A 21,468-nucleotide genomic window follows, 5' to 3' on the forward strand; every position below is an offset into this window, starting at 1 on the left:
TGTGGGGGGCAGCTCTTCAAGCACGCCAAAAGAAGGCACGAGCTGTTACTGCCTTGTCTCCTGCATTGGCTGTGAGGTCCTTGGGTGTCCCTGCTCCTGTGGCTGCCTGGCAAGGCAGATGCTGATGTGGGCAAAGTAGTGAAATGTTGCTCTCTACACAGAAAGGTGGCCAGTGCCAGCCTGCAGTGCCTCGGCAGCATGTATTTATAGTCGTGGTCGTAGGTGAAAAATGTGACGCTTTCTAATCTCTGTAAAACAGTTACGGTCGTCTGTATTTTCTAGTTTCTAACTTTATTTTTCATTTTATTTTTGCTAGTGGCATCTGAAGGCGACTAAGGTATATGGGAAAACTTGAGCTCATTAAACAGTAAGAAGAAATATTTTTTTGAGAGAGCTAATTAAATATGGAGACAGCATCTATTTTGAAGGAACTCCTGTAACACTGCTTGTTTGCTATAATGTTTGGGTGCCTTCAGAACCCAGCTGGCAGAGATCTGGCTTAGTATGAAATTGATGCCTCCCTCCTTGCTCCTCTTCTGATAAATGGAAGCATCTGCAGTGTCGAGCTGCCAAGATAAATAGTATTTCGCTTAAAGCAGATCTCAGATACTGAATTGTTCTTAGAGAATAGACGTGTTTGCAGATTTGTCAAGACTTTAAATGTTGACATAATATTTAATGCCAAAAGAAACTCTGGGAGAAGATGTTAGCTGATAAATTCATGTCAATTGAAAGAAACTGTTTTTAAAAAAAAAAAAAAAAGCACCCTGAAAGGATCCTTGGAGAGGGGAGCTGAAACATGCCTCCAGAAATACTCAAATAATCTCCCTAACAGTCTCCAAGAACAATTACATGGTCTGTGACATTGCTGGATGATATATTCGGCTGGGGAGACCACCCACTTCTCCTCCTCTTCCTCCTCCCTCCTCATCCTCCTCCTCCTCCCTTTTCTCCTTTTCTAGCTCCCAGTCCCGCGGAGTCCCGTAGCAGATTAAGCATCAACACTGTGATGCAATTCAGAGGCTGTTGGTTTTCCGAGTCACTAAGTCGGTTTTATTCTGAGGACAAGCTTTGTTTCCACAACATCTGGTGAGGAGAAGCTGCCAGCAGCATTTACGCTGTGGATATCTGCTTTTACTGATTTTTTTTAATTTTTTTTTTTTTTGCCTGTCTGTTCATAAGGAATAAGAGTGAAGGAACGGAGACTTGATTATTTCTTCAAGCCTGTTTTCTTTTGCAAGAATTGCTTCACTTCTGCCAATAGCGACTTAAGAACATAGTATGTGACAGTACATGGAGGCTATTTCTTGCTTGTTTGCTTTCCAATTGCGCTGAAGACATGTTATGGTCCCCGAAATTTTCCTTATCCAACATGCGTGTACGGCTGACAGCAAAGGGGCTGCTCCGAAACATTCGTCTCCCTTCTGGCTACAAGAAAAGCACTGTTATATTTCATACAGGTTTGTGGGCTTTTTAATATGACGATTAGAGCATGCATTGAGGGAATACCTTGTTTACTTCAACAGCAGCTTATTTTTAGCAAATAAAAACCGTACTGGGCGTGAAAGTTTTTTTTGAATTACATACAGAAGTCTGACTTTTGAGCAAAGGAGTTTCATATTCTGTGTGTATGTGTGCACCCGTGCCGAGCTGCTCGTTTGGAAGATGGTTAGTCTGTTTATGAAATGCAAATTGGGATTTGCTCTTTCCTCCCACATGTCCAAAAATAGTATCGGGAAGTCTGTGCTATTAAATATTTATCTCATCATTTTAATGATTATCTGCTGGGGGCAATGTCTTTTCTATACCTAGATTGTGTGCAGGGGGCAAATGGGGAGGGAAGTGGAATGAATACGGGCTGTCACGGTGTGGCTTTCTGCTGAAAAATATTTGAATACTTGCCTGTAGGTATCTTATCATGTGCGTCATGTTAAACACGTCTTATTTGCAAGTAGGACAAGCAAACTTTTATGCTCACTTATGTCCATACAAACCTAAAAAGTACGAAGTTTGAGACATTCAAGGCAAGTGTGTGTTTAAAAAAACACCACACCACCCCCCAAAAAAAAAAAGAACCCCAAAACCTGAAAATCCCAAAACAACAAAGAAACAAACAAACAAAACCACCACAAAATTCTCAGCTGTGCCTGACCTGATTTTCATCTTCAGTGGCAGGTAAAGCAAATAAAGCCAGTATGTGGAATGGGAACAAGGTTATGGGAAGCAGAGCTTTGTTCCAGGACATGCATGTGTCATTTTGGCGGAGGCTGGCAGTTGTTTGTTTGTTGTGTTTGTTTGTTTATTTTGGCTAGGCTACATGACATAGAGAAAACGATGGCAGCCTGCATATTACATAAGTCTTTCTCCACTGCACTATTTCTAATTCTCTTGCATGTTACTCGGGGAGGAGCAAGCAGCTACATAAACTAGTTTTGCAGAAGCTCTTCCTCTCAGGCATTTCCTTTCTCTCTTGAACACCACCCTCTTTGCTTTTATTTTTTTGGAGTTCAGTTCCACCAGCCAGCTTTCCTTCCTGTCCTGGCATTTCACACGGCAGCTTAAGCCATTCGCCTTGTCATTACTTATCCCTGGCAAAGTAAATCCGGTTTCCGAGCCCCTCCTGGATGATAAATTCAGTTACGGACATAATACCGGCTGACTCTTCAAATACAATACAGGCTTCTGTTTGCAGCCTGCTTGCATGGCTTTAAGCTAGGATTAAAACTCCTTGATGCTAAAAACTCCTGTGTAGGGGAGTCTTCGTGCATATATGTACATCCTTGATGTTGCTGACAGTGTGAAATTTCCACATTGCACATATTCCAGGGAGGAAAATCCTAAAAGAGAAGAGGGGGGAGATAATGTTTAATCTTCCCAATGCCTTGAAATTTGTATAATTTTGAAAAATAAAAATAAATGTCAGTGTGTATATCACAGGAATTTTACAGTGATAAGGACCCGTGGTTTTTACATCGTTTGAGTGGATGTGGAAGCAAAACCTGCCTGCAGGATGCCTCTGTTCAATACAGCGTGTAAAATAGATGGCTTGCCCTGTGTTCCAGTTAAGCAGCACTTCACTAAATAGAGAAGGTCTATTCAGCACTTCTGTGTGTTTTCTCCGTGTGCAGCATGTACAGGCTGATGGTACAGCATTGAAAGCTGAGGGAAGTTTTCACCTGGTCTCCCCCTTCTGTTTTGCTGTCCCTGTGTCTTGTAGGAAGCCGGTGTGTTAGCAGAAAGCTGACCAGTGGTTAGCTAGAGCTGAATATACCAAAAAAAGTAGGGCATCTGAAAACCAGGTCATATTCTGTAGTGGAGAGCACGAGTATGTATAGATATACCGTGGTTTTAGAGACAGTGGAATGCATTGAAGCTTATTAGTGATTATTTCAGGTTCATAAAACTCAGCAACAGTAGATGAGGTAGTGACAATGTATATCACAAGTGTAAAAGGTTCTTTTTTTTTTTTTGATACATGCTGGGAGGAGCCGTGTTTGGTTTTTTGCAGTGCCCGAATGAGTATCTTTCCTTGTAGTGCTTTAATTGGATTAAAATGACATGTGGCTTTTTTCCAAGGTCACATAAGCAATGAGAAATAGAATATACTTGGGACTGTATCAACAAATAAGGGGGGGAGCAATTCCAAAAAGGAATTTCAGGGTCCACGCAGGAATGTGAACATGTATGAGTCTTACGTAAGCGCCATTCAGTGCCAGTTTGGGGGTAGATTGCACTTCTAATAAGCATTATTGTGGATTTCATCCTTTGCTCCCTTTCATAACAGCATAGACTGACTACCTTGTATGGCTGTAGAGCATCCTTGAGATGCTGATAGTGATTGTTGAAATGTAGAGTTTTACAGGAGCGTGGAGCGCAGGTCAAGCTGGATTCTTCTGTTACCGTGTCCCGGCTGCCGGTCTGCGGTGCCGCATCTCGGTGAAGTTAGGATGGGAGCACTGCTGGGAGGAAGAGGATGGAACTCGCTCCTGGGTTTTCATTCTGACTTGAGGATCTTTTGCAGCAGCCTGTCGCCGTTTCCTCCCAGTATGTAGGATGGCTGGACGTACAGTTGTTTCCACTGGTGTTACGTTAGTCTAGATTAGTTTTTGAATTTACAGTGAAATGGATCCCTGAGCTGGAGTGTGTTGGCACTGCTTACGTCTTGTTCATGTGGAGGTGTCAAAGTAACTGGAGTAGTTCAGATATCTTGCAGCATAAGCACACAGCCCGTTCAGGGAAAAACAAATAAAATTGGATTTTTTTTTTCTAGAAACGGAATAAATCCAGAGGAAAATTGCTGTAAAATTTAAAGTGCTTTTTAATGTCATACAGCTCGTTGCCTTGTGTCTGACTTCCATCGCTGTGTGCGCTACACTGCTTCGAGATCATCATATGCAGAAGTTTCTTCTCCCTTTAAAAGCAGGCAGACATTGAAGCATCATTTTTTCTCAGGTACTGGTGGTACACCTGCACTGTTAGCTGTATCTAATGTGTGTCCTCTTCAGCAAACAAAACCACTAAAATGCTTCAGGAAATACTTTATTTACCCATCCTGTGGCTCGTAAAACTTATTTGTAGCAAGTAACTGCAACAAAAATCTCAGCGCTTCAGAACTGCATAAACATGATGGATATGAGTTAAATATGAAGCAGTGTATTTCGGTGATGAAATATAACATTTGCTTCCTTTATCAAAGCATTAAAGATTTTTACCAAAGAGTGACTAAAGTGCTCTTAGGCTCTTCATGCATCAGTGGTGTGACAGAGTAAATCATCATCTCTCTATGAGTCTGTGTAAACTGCCAGAGAAAGACATTCTTGTATGAATGATTCAAAATAGTCATTTTGAGTTACTTATGTTGTCTCTTGCATAAAGATAAAATTCTAGCCAAGGAACTAGTTTTGCAAATGGAGGTCAAAGCTCTTGTGCCTTTTGTTCAGAGTGTTTCAAGGATTGTATACTGAACTGTACTGTTGCTTTTGTGGTAAACTGTTTTGTCTCAAAATGTCTTCATCCAGCCCTTCTTGCTGCTCTTCCTCTTTCTTTTCTGCCTCTAAGCAAACAGTACTCAGTGCTCTTATCTCTCTGGTGACTTCTGTTGCTTACTACACCTAGTTACTCTTTTATTACCTTGGGAATAAGAGGTGTCTCAGAGGACAAGCAGTAGCCGATGTCAACCTTCAGCAATACCAATTTTAAAAATGTCCTTTTTGCCTTGGTAGCAACAAGCAAATGTCACAGACCTGTTTATTTGAGCAGATGACATCCTTTTCCAATGCTATTTCTTCCCTAAATCCTGTGTCAGATCACATTGGGAACTACAAAATGACTTCTGCGCATCGCAAAGCAGTGCTCTTCTGAAATTCTGAAAGCCTCAGGTGTCATGAGTTGCTTAACTGTTTACATGCCTTTTTTTTCCCCCCCGAAGAATAGCTAAAGTACTGATTAATATCTGACGCTACAGTTTAATACAGAACTGTAGAAAGACACCCAACACGTTCAACCCTACTAACTATTCTATATCTGAAAGTCTGCTGGAGAGATTTGATACAAGATGAGTATGTTAAATATTTGTGTCACCTACCACGGAAAAATATAGTTCAGAAGTAAAGCCAGCTTATCTCTTCCGAGCTGAAGTTGAATAGCTGGAAAGCATTCGTCATGAGGGGTTTTGGATTTAATCATGTTCCTGTTGAAGTCAGTGAGACTCTTTGCCTCCTGGCTTAATCTAGTCAAGACTGGCTACTAAATGACCTGCCCGATCTGCTTGATTTCAGTCTTAATAGGTCAAAGCTTCAGTAGGTGTGTAGGTCATAGCTAAATGGAGGTTCTTATTTTCAGGTGGTAGGGCTCTGTGTTTTGGAGTTTGTAAGTATAGATGGTACTCTATACAAGTCTCATCCAACCGGTGCATTTACAATAGGTATAAAATGAAGGTAACTCTAAGCCTTTTCAAAGGAAACCCGGAGAGCAGAAAGGAGCTGGTAAAAAAAAAAAAATTAAAAATTAAAAAAACAATCCCCCTAGAACCCCACCAAAAAAATCACAAACCAACAAAAACCACACCAAAGTCAAACCAATAACTTATATGTGATGTTAACACTTAAACTGTCCATGAAAATGAATGTAAATGAGGAGCTTTGCTCAAAAAAAAAAATCTTTGGAGAAAGAACCGGAGTGCTGTGAACAGCAGCAGATGTGTGGCAGCTTTTGCATTCTGGCTCTGCTGTACGGAATGATGTTGGATTTTGTTATTCCTTCACTTAAAGGGATTAATTATAGGCGAAGGATGCCTCAAGTATTTGTCAACATGAAATAAGTAGAATTGCTTCTTCAAGCTCAACTTCATAGAACACTTAATTGGAGACTAAACATCAAAGACTTAGAAAATTATCTCTTCTAATATTGTTTCATATTCTAAGTGTGCGTTTGTTCCCCCTTGGTACGTCTCATAGGTGAAAAGGGCCTGGCTGCAGCTCCCACTGCTGTGAAGTAGGTTGGGGTTTGGAAGTGACAGGCAGTTACAATTGCACATAAAAACCAGAATAGCTTTTAAATTACTTCGGGGGATTTCCAGTGCGGTAAAACTGGACTTAAACCTTTAAAAGCTGTCTCTACCAGTTTTGCAGCTTGTGCAAATGAATCTGTTTCCATAGCAGAAATGGCTTGCAGCATTCAGACAAATAAAGCCTTACTACCTATTCAGTCCTTTTAATTTGAACTTTCTAAGGCATAAAGCAGTAGCTTCTTTGAGGAAAAATAATACCATGAAATTTCAGAGCTAGAATGCAATGTATTGAGTATTTGCAGCCAATTGGCTGACTGTTTTGTGTTACTCCTTCTTTGTTGGCACGGAAATCTCTGATGTGGGAGGGGAGTGAAAGGCAGAAAAAGTTTCTGGCATCTTCAATTAATTAAACATAATTATATGTGAAGTGCTGTGGAGGCAGTACTGGATAGATTGGAACCACACTTACCACTCTCATTGCAACCAATGGCAAGATATAACAATTGCTGATTATAGATTGGCTGTTAATTTAGTGTCATGTAATGAAGCAATGTCTCCGCTGCTTTTATTATTTTATAAAATTCTAATCTCAGAGTGGCATGTTGCATAGGAAGAACCTAGGTCCAAAGTTGATAGATTTGATGCCTTTGGGAGAAGTGCTGGTGTTTCAGACAGCTCTTGACTGTTTCACCAAGTACTGTACCAAAAACTAACTTATTTGGAAGACTGTTTGCAAGCAGACCCCATCTCTCTTGGCTTGTCTTCCCCCAGAACAAAATGCAGCGAAGGTCAAGCTGGCTGACTTCACCTGTACCTCTGTTTGGTCTTCTCTAGGTGTTTCTACTCTCTCTGGTCCAATGTGGTGTTGTCAGAAAGATTTGATTGAATTAAATCTTATTTTTAAGGGGAGGTTAAGCAATTATTTTTACCATGATAATATGGTAAATTAGTGCTGCAGAATTATTAATTATTGATTTAGATTACAGTTAGTGCTATCACCAGCACTTTTTCCACCATGTCCACCAGCAGTGCTCTTCCCCATTAAATTAATGGGAGTATTGTTTCGGACCTTCATCCTACAGGGAGAAGAAAATTGCATTTGATCTGAAAAAATGAATGCATCAACAGTATAACTTACACGTTTAAATCTTCTTTAAAAAAAAAAAAAGTCTTGTTCAATTTAGCTGTCCACGTACTCAAATGTAGAAATAACCCACCTTAAATAACCTGGCTTGTATCTGGCTGAGATACTTCTTTACAGTTGCTATTTATGAACCTTCTGTTGGTATCATCTTTACTGGTCTCTGCTGGTTGTAGCAAGGGTGCTAATAACCCTGGGTCCTGTCTTCAGCTCCTGGTTAAGTTTAATTTTGCTATTTCTTGTCATGGTAGCATGCTGCTTATTCATTTAGAGTGAGTAAAGGTTCTTCCTCAAGATGCTCGTGTGAACAGTTTGTATGTGATGTTATGGAAATACTTTGAGTTAGGCAGGAAACAGGACAGCTGGGAACATCTGCGGTGAAATTCTTTTCATGGAAGCTCATCCTTTTCTTAAAGAGAACTAGCAATCCTTCAGTAGAAAAGTCAGGGAAGTGTTACAAATAATACTCATTAATGACTTCTTTAGTGCTGTTTTTAAACTCTCAAGATATTTTGGTGGCCTTTATTTTATCTGTGTGTGAATATTGCTAATATCAGAAGCACTGAAATCATTAAAAATTTTATGTTTATACTGATTACAAGAATAGACTTTCTGCTGAGCTTTTTTGAAGATTTGAAGTAGTAAAACAGGAATACTGGGAATGCTTTCAGCAGAACGAGTGAGCTTATTTATAGAGCTGTCTGCAAATTATTATACTCTGAATAAAACAGAAGGCTAGAAAACTTTGCTTTTCTTAGCCATAAACATGGGCCACTTGTTGTATAACCAATATAAAATCAAGGCTCACTTCTTTCCACAAGTATTACTGCACAAACTACCACCTGCTTATCAAATTGGGATTTTTTTGCCACTTAAAAAAAAAAAGTCCTAATACGAACCGGTTGCAGGTTTAACCCTATTAAACATGTATTGCTGTGCCTCAGGAGGGACCTCTCAGCTAGGAGTTAGGGTCAGGGAAGAGGAGATGCATGTGTAATGTGCAGTGAATAGTTTTCTTGCTGTGTTTGTTGGTGGCATGAGTAGAGGTGTTGGCAGTTAGAAATCTTGTGTGGGGGTTAACCTTACATATGGGTTTTGGTCTTTGCGGTAAGTTATAGGTATCCCCCAGTGAACACTGCAGTTACCTGAGGTATCAGCTCCTCAAGAAAGTTTCTGTAGTCTTCTTTCCCTGTCTCCCTGCCCACCACCCAATGAAGCAGAAAATGTAAGTCTTTCACCTTCATAGCTCCTTGTTAGCTTAAGCAGAAGAGCCTTGGGGGAACATTAAATGCAAAGATGCAATGAATGTTTTAAACCTCCTCCACAGGAACCGCTTGGACTCCAGAGGAGGCATGGGAAGCAATCCCTCCCTGAGGGGAGCGCTGGTGCCTGCCGGGCAGCCTTTGCAAAGCCATCTTTAGTTGTGCAGTTCGGTTAGGAGTTGTTGGGAAGAGAAAGCCCCTGACTTCCAGGGGCAGTCAGCAAGCAGCGGAAGGACTGTGCCCCTCTCAAAGGGGCATCTCCTGGCTGATAGAAGCGCTGGGTGCTGCCCTGTTCTCTGTTTTGTTTTCAGCGTGGCAAGATGTTTCCACAGGGGCTCCGTTGGGTTGCGCTCAGGCTGTTCCTCAAACAATGGTGTGCAATGTTCTAGGCATGTCCCTGGGGAGGCATCTTTGCTGCTTAATAACAGGAAAACGGTTTAACATAACAGGAAATACACAAATAGGTCCTTAACTATGACATGGTGCCTGCCAGGAACTGTGTAAGTCCATTTGGTGTGTCTTTTGAGCAGGGGATGTTCCAGCAGCACCTAGAGCTGGTATGGAGCACTTGAGATGGATGTTTTCTGTCTTCCGCATGCACTGAAGCATGGAAGATTGAGTTCACATGGATGATTTTCACCAGCAGCAACTGAAGTGGTTCTATTACAATGCCATTTTACTCTATTGACCAGCAAATTGTGTTTCACAGCTAGGGTAGCTTTAAAGTACCGTTTCAAGGTTAATTTTAGACACATGTTCAACTATGCTGATATTCCTTAAAACATGGTATGCTGCTGCCTCCTAAAATACACTTTCTTAAAGTTGTGAGCTTATCTCTAATTTTGGTGGCTGCTTAAATTTTCCTTCATTCTGCAGAGACTTTACTTCACGTTAACTGTATTCATATGTGTAATCAAAAGAATGAATAGCACAGGTGCTTAAACTGTAAACTGGAATAGTTTTATATATATATAAATATATATATATGTAAAAGTAACTTGCACTGTGTGAACCAACCCAATGTCAGTGGATATGCACAAATACCATTTCTAGTGCCTTAGAAAAACAGTACTGGTGTAGAGTAACTCAGAGTCTTAACCAAGCTCTATGAAACAGTTGTAGAAATAGATAATCCTCTAGTTACATGTAGAAAAAGTTTAACCCAACTTTCTTACGTGATCTTCTAGGCATGCCAGGGCAGTCCTCTGCAAATAGGGTAAACGTGTGCCTCTGCTCTCTTGTGTGGAAATGATGCTACGGATTAATGCTTTTCGCAAAGTAACTACTTGGTTATTTTTTTTGTCATATAGAATATATAGAATGTGTTGGGTTGGAAGGGACCTTTAAAGGTCATCTAGTCCAACCCCCTGCAGTGAGCAGGGACATCTGCAACTAGATCAGGTTGTTCAGAGCCTCATCCAGCCTGGCCTTGAATGTCTCCAGGGATGGGGCCTCCACCACCTCTCCGGGCAACCTGTGCCGATGCTACATTGGCATTTCCTACATAGCTCCTAAGAGCTCTGGAACTGATTCTTGAAGGGATGTGGGAAGTCAAACAGTTACTGTAAACTTTGCTCTTCTCAGTTCATTTCCAACCTGTAAGCTTAATCACACCTATATCATCACTGGTTATTCTTTTTTTTTTTTTTTTTTTAAAGCCATGGGCAAAATTCATCTCCTAGCTTGGTCTCTGAATTATTCTGTACTCTATTTTATAGTCAGAAATTTGTGACTTCTCTAAAAAATTAGTATGTGTGTACCAAAAGGAGAATTTGGATGTTAGCTATTTATTTTGTAACTTGAAATTACAAATTACATAGGTTTTATGAGGAAAACGTTAGAATTGAACTTTATAGTGATCTTTTGGTAGGTAAAGTGTGATTCTTATAGATAAGTTAGCACTGATTATAGTGCTTCCTACATGCTTAGAAGTGCTATCACCTCGCTTTTTAAAGAACATCATCAGTGAATTTGAGTCTAATCTGTATTTATTTGTCTTTAAGTGGATGTAGAGTTTTGTAAACATGGGAAGCTGTTGCTGGATACATTCAGAAATAGTTTTGACACAAAGACAATAATACAAAATATAACCAAGGCTGTGGAGGCTCTTTAAGTTCCCACTGCCTGTCCTACTTTTTCTTCCATAATATCCTTTGGGCAGCACTTCAGTGCCATGCTGAAGTCCAGTGACATTTGTTGCAGTCATGTAACATCAGCTCATACTAGTATGATTGAATAAATAGCTTCTGAGTTTGAACTAAAAAGCCACTCCGTCCTCTCCATCCGAGACAGCCGCGGATACTGCACAAGTGATGGTGTTGCATATTAATGTGCTGGTCTTGTGGTCAAAATGTATTTTACAGGTCTCTTGTACACTTGTTTTCAAGGAAAGATTATGGTTCCTTGCAAATTACTGAGCCTTACATAGACTCTTACTCTGAAAAACTACTTTGAGTGGCTCAAGTAAACTAGAGAGAAATATCAAATTCTTGAATGTGACATTAAGCTGAGCTAGTAAATATTCTGGCAGTTAACTGATTGTGTGTTGGTCGTGAAGGAGGAATTGCTACATTGAATTAGGGGTAGGCACAATTGATGAAATGAAGTTCAGTGATTCAGGTAAAGTTCCAAATTAGTTCTGGGTTGGGTTGTGGGAGGGTTTTTTTTGCCTTTATTGCAACAAAGTGGACCTCCATATTATATTAGCAGAAAGTTACTTTCAAATTTAAAATCTTAATTCTCTATGCTACAAGAATCCTGTTTAGATTTGTTTGGAGTTCTTCCTGCAATTAGCTGTTAAAACCTAGGGATGTTGGAGCCAGATTTGATATCTAGATCTAGAATAAATTTGTGATGCAAAAAATTAAGTATGTGGAGGTAAGAAGGGATCAGAGTTTGCGCTGGGGAAGCAATTAATGGGATCTGGGAAGGGCTTGCAGATGGTATGAACTAACTGTAGTGGGATTCCCTGTCCCAGTTGACTCTGGGTCCTGACTTTGTAGATAAAAGCTGCAGAATGAAGGGCAAAGCTATGCTATGTCCTGTACTTGTGATGAAGCAGTAGAGGGCACCAGACAACAAGGAGCAACTTCTTGCGCAGGAGGTGGAAGTAAGAGCAGGGAGGAATAAGGAACATCGGTCCTCAACATAGAATCATAGAATCACAGAATTGCCTAGGCTGGAAGGGACCTTTCAGATCATCGAGTCCAACCATCAACCTGTGGTTGGTTCTTTGGGCAGGTGTGTGTTTCGGGGATGACAAGGCACAGCTGGAACTATAAGAAGGTATTCATGGAAAAAAGAGGACTGCTTCAGATGTCTGTCTGGCTACTTAGAGCAATACATGAACTAAAACTTATTTAAATGTAAACCCTTTATGTAAACAAAATTGCTAACTTCCAATATAGCAACTCTTTTTTCTTGAAAAACTAGAGAATTCAAAGATATAAAGTTGCCTGTGGTGTATGGGATGAACTAATGTAGCAAAATTAAAATGTCTAAACCGAGGGTAATAGATTGAGGTATGGCTCACAAACTTGGCCCGTATTGGCCAAAGCATCATCATACCATAACAGATCATCATGCAATTACTCTCCATCCTGTTGTCATCTGCGTCCTTAAAAATGGATCACTCACTGAGGTGTGTTTTTTTTTTTTTTTTTTATTAAGGTGGATAAAGAGGTCCTTCATTAGTGTACGTACAGCCAATCCTTTTCGTATCAAAACATCCATGCTCTAGGCTTTGCATTATTAATATATATATTAATATATAATACAATCAACTAGTTCTACCATCTTCCCCCTCCTTTTCCCTTCAGACAGTGGTATGTAGCGCTGTATGGTTAACTAGCATGTGTCAGGCTTTGTCCTAGTTCAGAACAAGCCAAGAAATCAAGGATCAATATTGCTCTTAGTTATTTAGAAAATAACCAGAACAGCCCTGACCCACTGGGAGTCTAGCTGGTGCATATTAGAGTTGTCTTCTGTAAATTGCATAGCATTTCAAATTTGTTTTAGTTTGCAGTCATCTCTGAATGTATGGTGGGCTTACCTACATTTTTATCTCTGTAGTTGATGTGTACTGGCTAGATGAGAAACTAATTCAATTCTAGATGCTACAGTTCCATTAAACTGGACGAAATATATTGTGAATGCAATATTAAGGCAGAAGTGTATTGTATATTAAGTGTAATTGTATATTAAGTGTTCAAAACTCGACTGGTGCTTCTGCGAGGTAGGCCTGTGGTACGTAAGGTAAAAAGTGTCACGGGCACAATGCTGAGGTTTCAGAGTATTAGTCAGGCTTCCATGCGTACTATGCATTTAACAGGCAGACATTTGTCTGATACGTTAATTATGCACTTAATGTTTAAGTCTGGGACTCCTTTAAGTCCTCTGTAAAACGTGACTTGTAAAGATTATCCCTTCCAATCTTCTAATCTGCTAGAAAATTTGGACGTTGCTGTTTTGAAGTGTTTTTTAAATTCATTCCTGCCCTCGTCATTGACTTTGTCACTGCAGCGCTACTGGGGCTGATAAAATATGTGGCCGTTTGACATCATCTCACCCAATACTAACTTTGTCATCATCAAGACTGGGGAAAAAAAGAGCTACTGGTGAAATGACAAAGAAACGTGTAACACTAAGACAGCGTAGGGCACAGTTCAAGAGAGTCTTGATCACGGGGCTTTCCTTGAAAACTTGCTCTTTAAAAAATGCACAGGCTGGTTGAATAGGCCATTGCAGCGATGACGTGAGTTGAGCTAACGCTTGTCTTTGTGCTTTTATTTTGGAAGCCACCAGCAATTTGGAAGGTAATGCATTTTTTTCAGATGCATTAGACCATAGTCTAACTCCTTGCAATGCTTCAGTATAAGGTTAATGTAGGTTTTAAAACGTAAATTGCATCCAAGTTAATCACTTGGATGAAGGTGAGTTTTTGGTTGAGAAATACTGAGGTCTTTATGGATGGTTAATTTTAATAGGCTTGTACAGATAGGGAACCTGCTTCAAAGGCTGTTGTGTGGGTAAGTTTATTGGGGTAGGAACTGGAAAGATGATGTACTGAGGCTTATCAAGGAGCCTTGGTGCAATGTCACACTTGCATTGTTGGTATTTTGCTAGCCTTGGATTCATAGCGGCCTCCAGCACCTCCTGATTGCAGGGAGAGCGCTCTCCCTCATGAGAAGGTGGTAGGCCATGCTCATAACCCAACAGAAAAGGTCCAGACCAACACACTGCAGGGCGGAGGGCTTGCTACTTGCTGTGGGTTATCACCTCTGAGCCTGGCAGAGTATGAAGGTGTGTCAGATTAACTGTGAAGGAGTAGGCTGGCATCCCTGGAGGTGTTCAAAGCCAGGCTGGATGGGGCTTCCAGCAACATGGTCTAGTGGGAGGTGTCTCTACCCATGGCAGGGGGGTCAAAACCAGATGATCTTTAAGGTCCCTTACAACTCCAGCCATTCTATGACTCTGTCTTCAGAAGAACTCTTGTGCAGAAGTAGTTAAGGACTGTTTGGGGTTGCTAAGCCTTTTGTGGAGATAGTGCAAAAGCTTGTTTATAAAGGTGTGTGGTTGGAAAGCTGGCCTTGTTTGCTGTCTCTTGGTTTTTTCACAGTTGCCTGTATTTGCATGTTTCCTCTTTCACCCCTGTTTCTGTGTAAAGTATGCTGTAACGAAAGGGTGCCCTTGTTCGTGGTCTGTTTGTTGTGCCAACAAGCAGGAAGCTAACGAAGAGCTGCATGTGGTGTATTATAGTTTCTAGGGAACAGCTTTAGGCTGCAGGACGCTGGTGTGGTCCGTAAGCATTTGGTTTCTTACCTAACAGCCAGCGTTGTAACGGACAGGGAAGCGTTTGACATGCTAATAGGTTCTGCTTCAGAAGAGACTTGCTCCAGCAGCGTGAAACCCTGTGTGGCCGGTGCTGCAAGATATGTGTGTGTTAAGCATGCGATTAAAACATTAAACAGGCATAGAGCTCTTTGAAGTACGTAAGTACATCTGAGATTTCCCTTTCCTTTTTGCTGTCATGTGTACAAAGAGAATATCCAGTTCCATGGCTAGAAGTGAGGAATGAAAAGGAATGTACTTAAAATACTGTACTGAGGCTAGAAGTCAGTGCTCTAATACTCTAAGTCAATGGATGAGTTGGCATGAGAGGACAGACACAGGCTTCAGAAGCAGTACGTCAGACTGAGTGCCTGGAATAATATGTGATGATTCTGCACTCCACCTCCAGGCTGTACCAGCATTTAAGGAAAAATACGCTGAAAAACGTTTGTACCCCTGCAAAAAAAGGCAGAAGGATTTCTGCTCTGTATGTTTTAATCCTGCTGAGTCAGTTTAAGCATCTAGGTCAGATTTTACCTGCCTGCAGTTAAATTTTGCTCAGTTCCTGCAGCTTTTTTAACCTTTGACAGATGTAATAAGTTGATATTCCTGAACATGGGCTAGTGGCTGACCCTAATGAAGGGAAACTCAAGAGGTTATGTGGGACCTGTTAGAGTGGGTCCAGAGGAGATCATGAAGATGATGAGAGGTCTGGAGCACCTCTCCTATGAGGACAGGCTGAGAGAGTTGGGGTTGTTCAGCCTGGAGAAGAGAAGGCTCCGGGGAGACCTTATAGTGGCCTTCTGGTACCTAAGCAGGGCTACAGGAAAGATGGGGACAAACTTTGTAGCAGGGCCTGTTGTGATAGGATAAGGGGTAACAGCTTTAAATTAAAAGAGGGAAGATTTAGACTAGCTGTAAGGAAGAAATTTTTTTCACCGAGGCTGGTGAAACTCTGGCCTAGGTTGCCCAGAGTGGTAGATGCCCCATCCCTGCAAACATTCAAGGCCAGGTTGGACTGGGCTCTGAGAAACCTGATCTAGTCGAAGATGTCCCTGCTCACCACAGGAGCGTTGGAGTAGATAACCTTTAAGGTCCCTTCCAACCCAAACTGTTCTATTCTAAGCGTAAAGGAATTGGGAGAGCTGTGGTTCTGCTCTGGATAACATTTAGTTGTTTTGGGCTTCAGGCTGCATTGATGCGGGGAGGAGATGCAAGAGGAGAAGTGCTGTTTCGCTTCCCCCAGCTTCTTGAGGCAAAACCATCTGAATAAGTAGCTAGAAGAGTTTCTGAGATATGGCAGCATCTTCAGAATTTCAGTTGGGCAAATTATTCAGGCACAGCTCTGAAAAATGAAGTCGCTTTCCTGTGGACTGGGACTGGCTCATGACTGACGTGCTTAGCGCACGTTGGGCAAGTTGGGGCTGTCTGCACCGGCTTAGACAGGCCTGAGGCAGAGGTTAGGAACAGAACATCACTTCTTCAGGAGTCTGTGTTTGTACAGTCACCAGCCTGGACTCCAAACGGCACAGCAGGTGTGTGTGTTCGCCACTTGCCAAGCTGCATGCAGGTGAAAATTACGATTGACCAAGCTGTGGAGAGGCTGGGGGGTTTGGAAAGCTTCCATCCAAGTCTAGCCTGTCAAGCCCTCCGCAGACACCGTTAATTTAGTTTTGTGACTGCTCTCCCTGTATATTTGTCTGAAACTGCTTCCTGGGTTTATAGCCCAGAGCAGGAGTTCTGAAAGAATTTAGCGTGGTAATTTACAGACAGCCAGATCTCCAGGTCTTCACAAAGATAATGTATGTACTGCTGCACATTAAACCCAATGGCGTCCTTATTTGTATGGATGTTCTTAAGTCTCCCTCTCTGAAGTGCCATAGCTTGTCACGAGGCAACCTTTAAAATCAAATCCGTGAGATCAAATGGTTGATCGGTCTTTCTGTTGCATTGCTCAAATAGCTTGTACGCGTTGTGTTGGGGGGGGAAGCATGGTGGCAGAATTGTAGAGATTATTTTTTTTTTTTTTTTGAGGCTTGAGAACTACCTGTGTAAAGATTAACATACAAGGTGAAGTTATGTACTCACTTGGGGGCTGGTTCAGATGTGAGACCGAGATTTGATAGTTCCTGAAGGGAAAAACCCCAGAATCAGACCCGTGGGTCATGCAGTACTGCATCGCCGGGACTAACACGCTCACGGGAGGAAAAGATAAAGCATCTAGAGTGGAGGTCAGCAGTGTAGCTCTGCGTTCTTCAGAAATAATAAAAACAGGTAGACCTTCAAGTTTACTTTAGTGTTTATCAGTGTACTCAGAGAAACTTGATCCAGCTCAAAACTCCACTGAACAGTCAGCTAGAAGTACTTTGTGAATGTTAATATTGTACAGGATACATGTTTTGTAATGCTTTCCATAACTCGGTTTAGCATGTGTTGTGGGATATGTTGGCAGCATTTCCTTACCTTTATTTCAGTATTCTAATTATAACTTGGCTGATTTCATAAATACCTACCTTGCAAGGATATATTCTTGTCCAAGTGTTCCCTTCTATTATATGTAGCATGTACTCTGTTCTGTAGCCCTCTCTAGTCCTTACTCCCTTTTTTCATTTTTAACATGGTCTTTCTCATTAGTTCTCAAACTCTTTGCCAGCCTCATGCCAAGAAGTCCAAGGGTGGGATTTTTTTATTCCTGTTTTGGGTTTTTTTGCAGTGGGGATGTGAGTTCAGTTACAAATTATAATTAGGTATAAACCAGACTTTTTGAAAAAGGGAAAAGTCAATATATAGAAGTAACTAGATGCTTCCTCTTTCACATTTGGGAAGTGAAAATATCTGGTTGCTGTTTTAAGTCTGACCCCAGTCCTAGTTGTACAAACTGGTCAGCTGTATAGAACGTGAAACCACCCTGAAGGTCAAAGGGATGGATTTTTTGTATGATTCACTGTAAGCTTTGTGTAAACTCTTTTGTTTCATATTTCAAATGCACTGTATTACCTAACACTAAAATATAACTGTTACTGTGGTTTGGCGAGTTTCTGTGTTAACTTCAAAACTATGCATGGTGCTTTTCTGAGACACTTTGTAAAATTCAAAGTACCAGCAACCTCTGTAGACTTTGTTTGCTTTGTAGTATCTACTCACAAATTTAACTTTAGATAAGTTTTTGAAGAGTGTCTTCCAGATTGGAGAGAAGCAAAGGAAACCTGCCTGGAGCCTACCTGAAGAAGGTGATCTTTACAAATCACCAGAATGTCCTTAGTGATCAGACCTCTTAGTTTGAGTGAGGAATGTACCGAACACATCGATTACATTTTTGGATGGAATTAATGTTTCCATATAGAGCAAGAGACTGGTTTCCATGGAGAACTTTTCTTCACAGTGTACTGTATTATAAGAGAGAGCTCTTGGCAATTGAGGCGTGTGCACACATGTGTAGAAAGGAGGCTGCAGCCTTTGGGCTGTCAGGAAGAGTTAGATCTTGGGTGGTTACGTGGGAGAACCTGGTGAATACCCTCCCTCCTACACAGAGAGACCCATTCTCTACCTGTATCAACCTGAACCAGTGGAAATCAGTTCTGCTGAATTTGCTGCCAGGAAATGTCTGACAAGGTCTTTGCAAGTGCTTCACCTCCGTTCATGAGATTTTTGGGAACCACTAAGGTATGGTGAAGTTTAGGACGATGTGGTACACTGCTGAGCTGAATTACCGCAGGTGTTGGTCTAGGGGTGCAGAAATATTGCTCATGCTCACACCTGGCTCTCTTCACCTACTGAAATCTCTTGTCAAAGGCGTTACCTGGACTCAGACTTCCAATTGTGTTTCTGCAGCCTGTTTTGTGTACTGGTCCTTAGTGGTGACTGTATGTGACTCATAATGCTCAGAAGCTGTCAGGATAGCTGTCCAGCTAGAAACGGGGCAAGGGGCTGACGGGGGTAGAAATTACATGTGCAGCCTGTAGGTGCTGGGGAAATCCCATCAGAAAGCCTTTGTCTGGCCTTGGAAAAAAGCTCCACCATTGTGTCCAGCAGGGGCTGTGATACCGCTGCAGTAGCAGGACAGTTGGGGGATACCTGCAAGCGTGAGGTGCTCTGTGAGGAGGATGTGTCTCTGATACCTTCCTGGTCCCACGAGTATGCCCAGACTAGCGTAGGAGGTGAACTGGAACAGTGAGCAGTAAACTTCCATTGCCAGCAGGACTCCCCACATTGCAGATACTGTCTCTTTGGCCGGTAGCACTGTGGTGAGATGGAAACGCTGTGTCTGTGCATGCATGGACTATCAGCATTTTCTGTAACACTTTCCAGCCCAAAACGGTGCTGATGAATGGGGGTTACTGTGGTTTTGGATGGGTAGCATAGGTCCTCTGTTTTGGGGTTTCTGTGGGATCATCATTGCCTCCACAACCATCTTGGAGTCATGACAGGACCAAAGGTGTGGTGCAAAAGCTCACCTGAGCTCCATCTTGTGTGTTGCTCTGAGTCCCGGGTGTTGTGCTGAATCCCAGCTCACCTCTTTGAAGGCAGAGACTGGCGCCTTCTGCAGACCAAGATCTACATCGTGTTGGTCACTTTTTTCCCAAACTGAATCTGACGACTGGGTAATTAAATCTCTGTGTAACAAAACAGCTAACAGCCTGGTGTCATTAATCTACTTGTTTCTACATGGGGCTTAGACATGTGATGAGTTCTCCTCTTAAAAGTAAGAAGCCTCAGCTTTTACAGAGAAAAGTTAACACTCAGACCTGGTATCTAAAAGGCTTAGCCTCCTTAACCTGCCAAAAATATCCCATTAGTCAGTTTTCCCGTATTACTCTGGTAACTGCTTATTGTTTGTGGACCAGAGGGGCTTCCTCAGGATCTGGGTTTGTCCAAAGATTGTGCAGAGGGCATTGCTAGCCGTGGGAATGAGGAGGGCGTTCAGAGGGAGTGGGCCAATGTCCAAGGTGCTCACCCGTATACTCCTGAACCCTCGCCGCAAACATCGGCAGAAGGATGGGTGCATAATCACCTTGTTGAATAACGAAGCGCTGTTGAAGTGTTTGGCTTTCAGCTCCTGCAGGCAGTTCGGGCTCCTTTCGAGCCTTTGTGTTGGGAAGGAAGGGCCGCCGTGTTCCTGCGGTGCTTGGCTGCCTTGCAACAAACCTGGCTGCTGATGCCCGGGCATACTTTGATTGATGCACAGATCAAGTGACTGCTGGGAGTGGCTTTGGGGGTGACGTCCCACGTACAGTGATGTCAGCAAAAGATTTTAAAAAATTCAGGTGTGGCATAATCTGCCAATTAAACTGATTAGTGCTCTGGCTGAGCCCTGAGAAGGAGCTCTGGCTCTCGTGCCCTGCTTATTGAAGTATTTTATTTAGTGCCTTTATCTCACCCTGTATGAGACTTTTACCTGGTACCTTCACAGCAGCACAGGGTAGCTTGAGGTGGGATACCATACCGAGGGCTATGTGCTGGCTCTCTTGCTATCCGGGGAAATCTGCTACCTGCTGACAAATATCCCGGACTGCTTGGAAGCTGTGAGACGGGAAGAGGTGCTGCGATTCCCGTGGGATCGGGATGGAGTGCCTCGCTGCTCTGTTGGCAGAAGTCAAAGCGAGCCAGGAGGCCATGGAGGCTGGACAGAAGGAGCTAAAGCATGATGTGGAAACATCTCAAAAGGAAATCAGAAGGGTTTTAGCACTGCAGAGGAGCCAGCAGCAGGTGAAAGAAGATCTCAAAGCGGAGGTGAAGTCCAGTCACTTGGATATAAGGACTGTGCTTGAGGAAATCCAGCGAGTAAGAGAAGAAATGGAAGCTCGATTAAATACTCAGGCTGATCTGGTCTTACTGATCAAAGAAGTGAGCACCAATTTAACCTGTGTAGACAAAGCTTTCCAGAAAATGGAGGAGAGGCATAGAGTTTTTACCAGCCTGCATCTTCCTACAAGAGAAAATGTTGAGCAAGGCTTTTTCTTTGAAAAATGCTTACACAAGACACACACGGGTTTTGAGAAACCTGTGGAAGCTAACAGTTTGGATGAGGAATGTGAAAAGAAGGTGCTTAGGGGTAAGAGAATGGTGGCTGCAAAAGTGTGGGGAGAGAAATGAGGTTGTGCCTACTTGTGCTTGTCCAGTAGTTTGTCTAAGCTATTTGGAATGCTTTCAAGAAATGTAATTTTTTAAGAAATCGAATCTCTTGCTTAAAGAAAATAATTTCTGGCCAGTGTAGACATTACTACGCAGACCTTCCTACTATGTGACAAGTAAAGGAAGGCTTTGGTTTGGCTCTGCAAACCAAAAAGTGGGTGATAGATGTTTCCTCTGGTAACCCTGCAACAGTGGATAAGATAGGGAGGCTCAGGAAAGCAGCGGCACCAGGCACGTTCCGAGATAGCCAGCCAAGTACAACGTTAAATACTAGGTGACATCCCAGTGCTTAAATGTAGCTTTACGGAACACACCCTGGTGTACAGATAGTTGTGTATTTCTTGCTTTTGAACACCTATTATCTAGAGAAGCTGCGTATGGGAAATGGTTTGTTTTGTGGAAAAGCTTGGGATGGGTCCAATATTCTCCCCAGAGAACTGGAGTCGGCTGCTGCCATCCATGTAGTGGCTGTAGACGGAGTGGGAGGATTTTTGGACCTTTTCCGAGGTCACGGGCTATTCTTTTTGCCAGCGAGATATTGAATCTTCTGTGAATGATTCAGTGATCAAAAAGGCTTAATCTTTGCAAAATCACTG

At 42.1% G+C, this 21,468-nt stretch overlaps 1 protein-coding gene across 6 annotated transcripts in view; it reads left to right on the forward strand.

Moving 5' to 3' along the window:
- MTUS1 (microtubule associated scaffold protein 1) overlaps positions 1-21,468 on the forward strand; it is a 130,712-nt gene that overhangs the window by 71,277 nt on the left and 37,967 nt on the right. Inside the window, exons 1-2 of one of the 6 annotated variants that reach the window (XM_054203658.1) lie at positions 1,071-1,089; positions 1,183-1,460. The exons of 4 other annotated variants lie outside the window; for them this stretch is intronic. In XM_054203658.1, coding sequence (XP_054059633.1) covers positions 1,340-1,460 — 121 coding nt within the window. In that variant the 5' untranslated portion in view covers positions 1,071-1,089; positions 1,183-1,339. Of the gene's footprint in view, positions 1-161; positions 1,461-21,468 lie in introns of those variants that run through there. One more of the 6 variants, XM_054203657.1, reaches the window with a different exon arrangement.

Source organism: Rissa tridactyla, chromosome 5 (assembly GCF_028500815.1).
Source record: "Rissa tridactyla isolate bRisTri1 chromosome 5, bRisTri1.patW.cur.20221130, whole genome shotgun sequence".
NCBI lineage: Eukaryota > Metazoa > Chordata > Aves > Charadriiformes > Laridae > Rissa > Rissa tridactyla.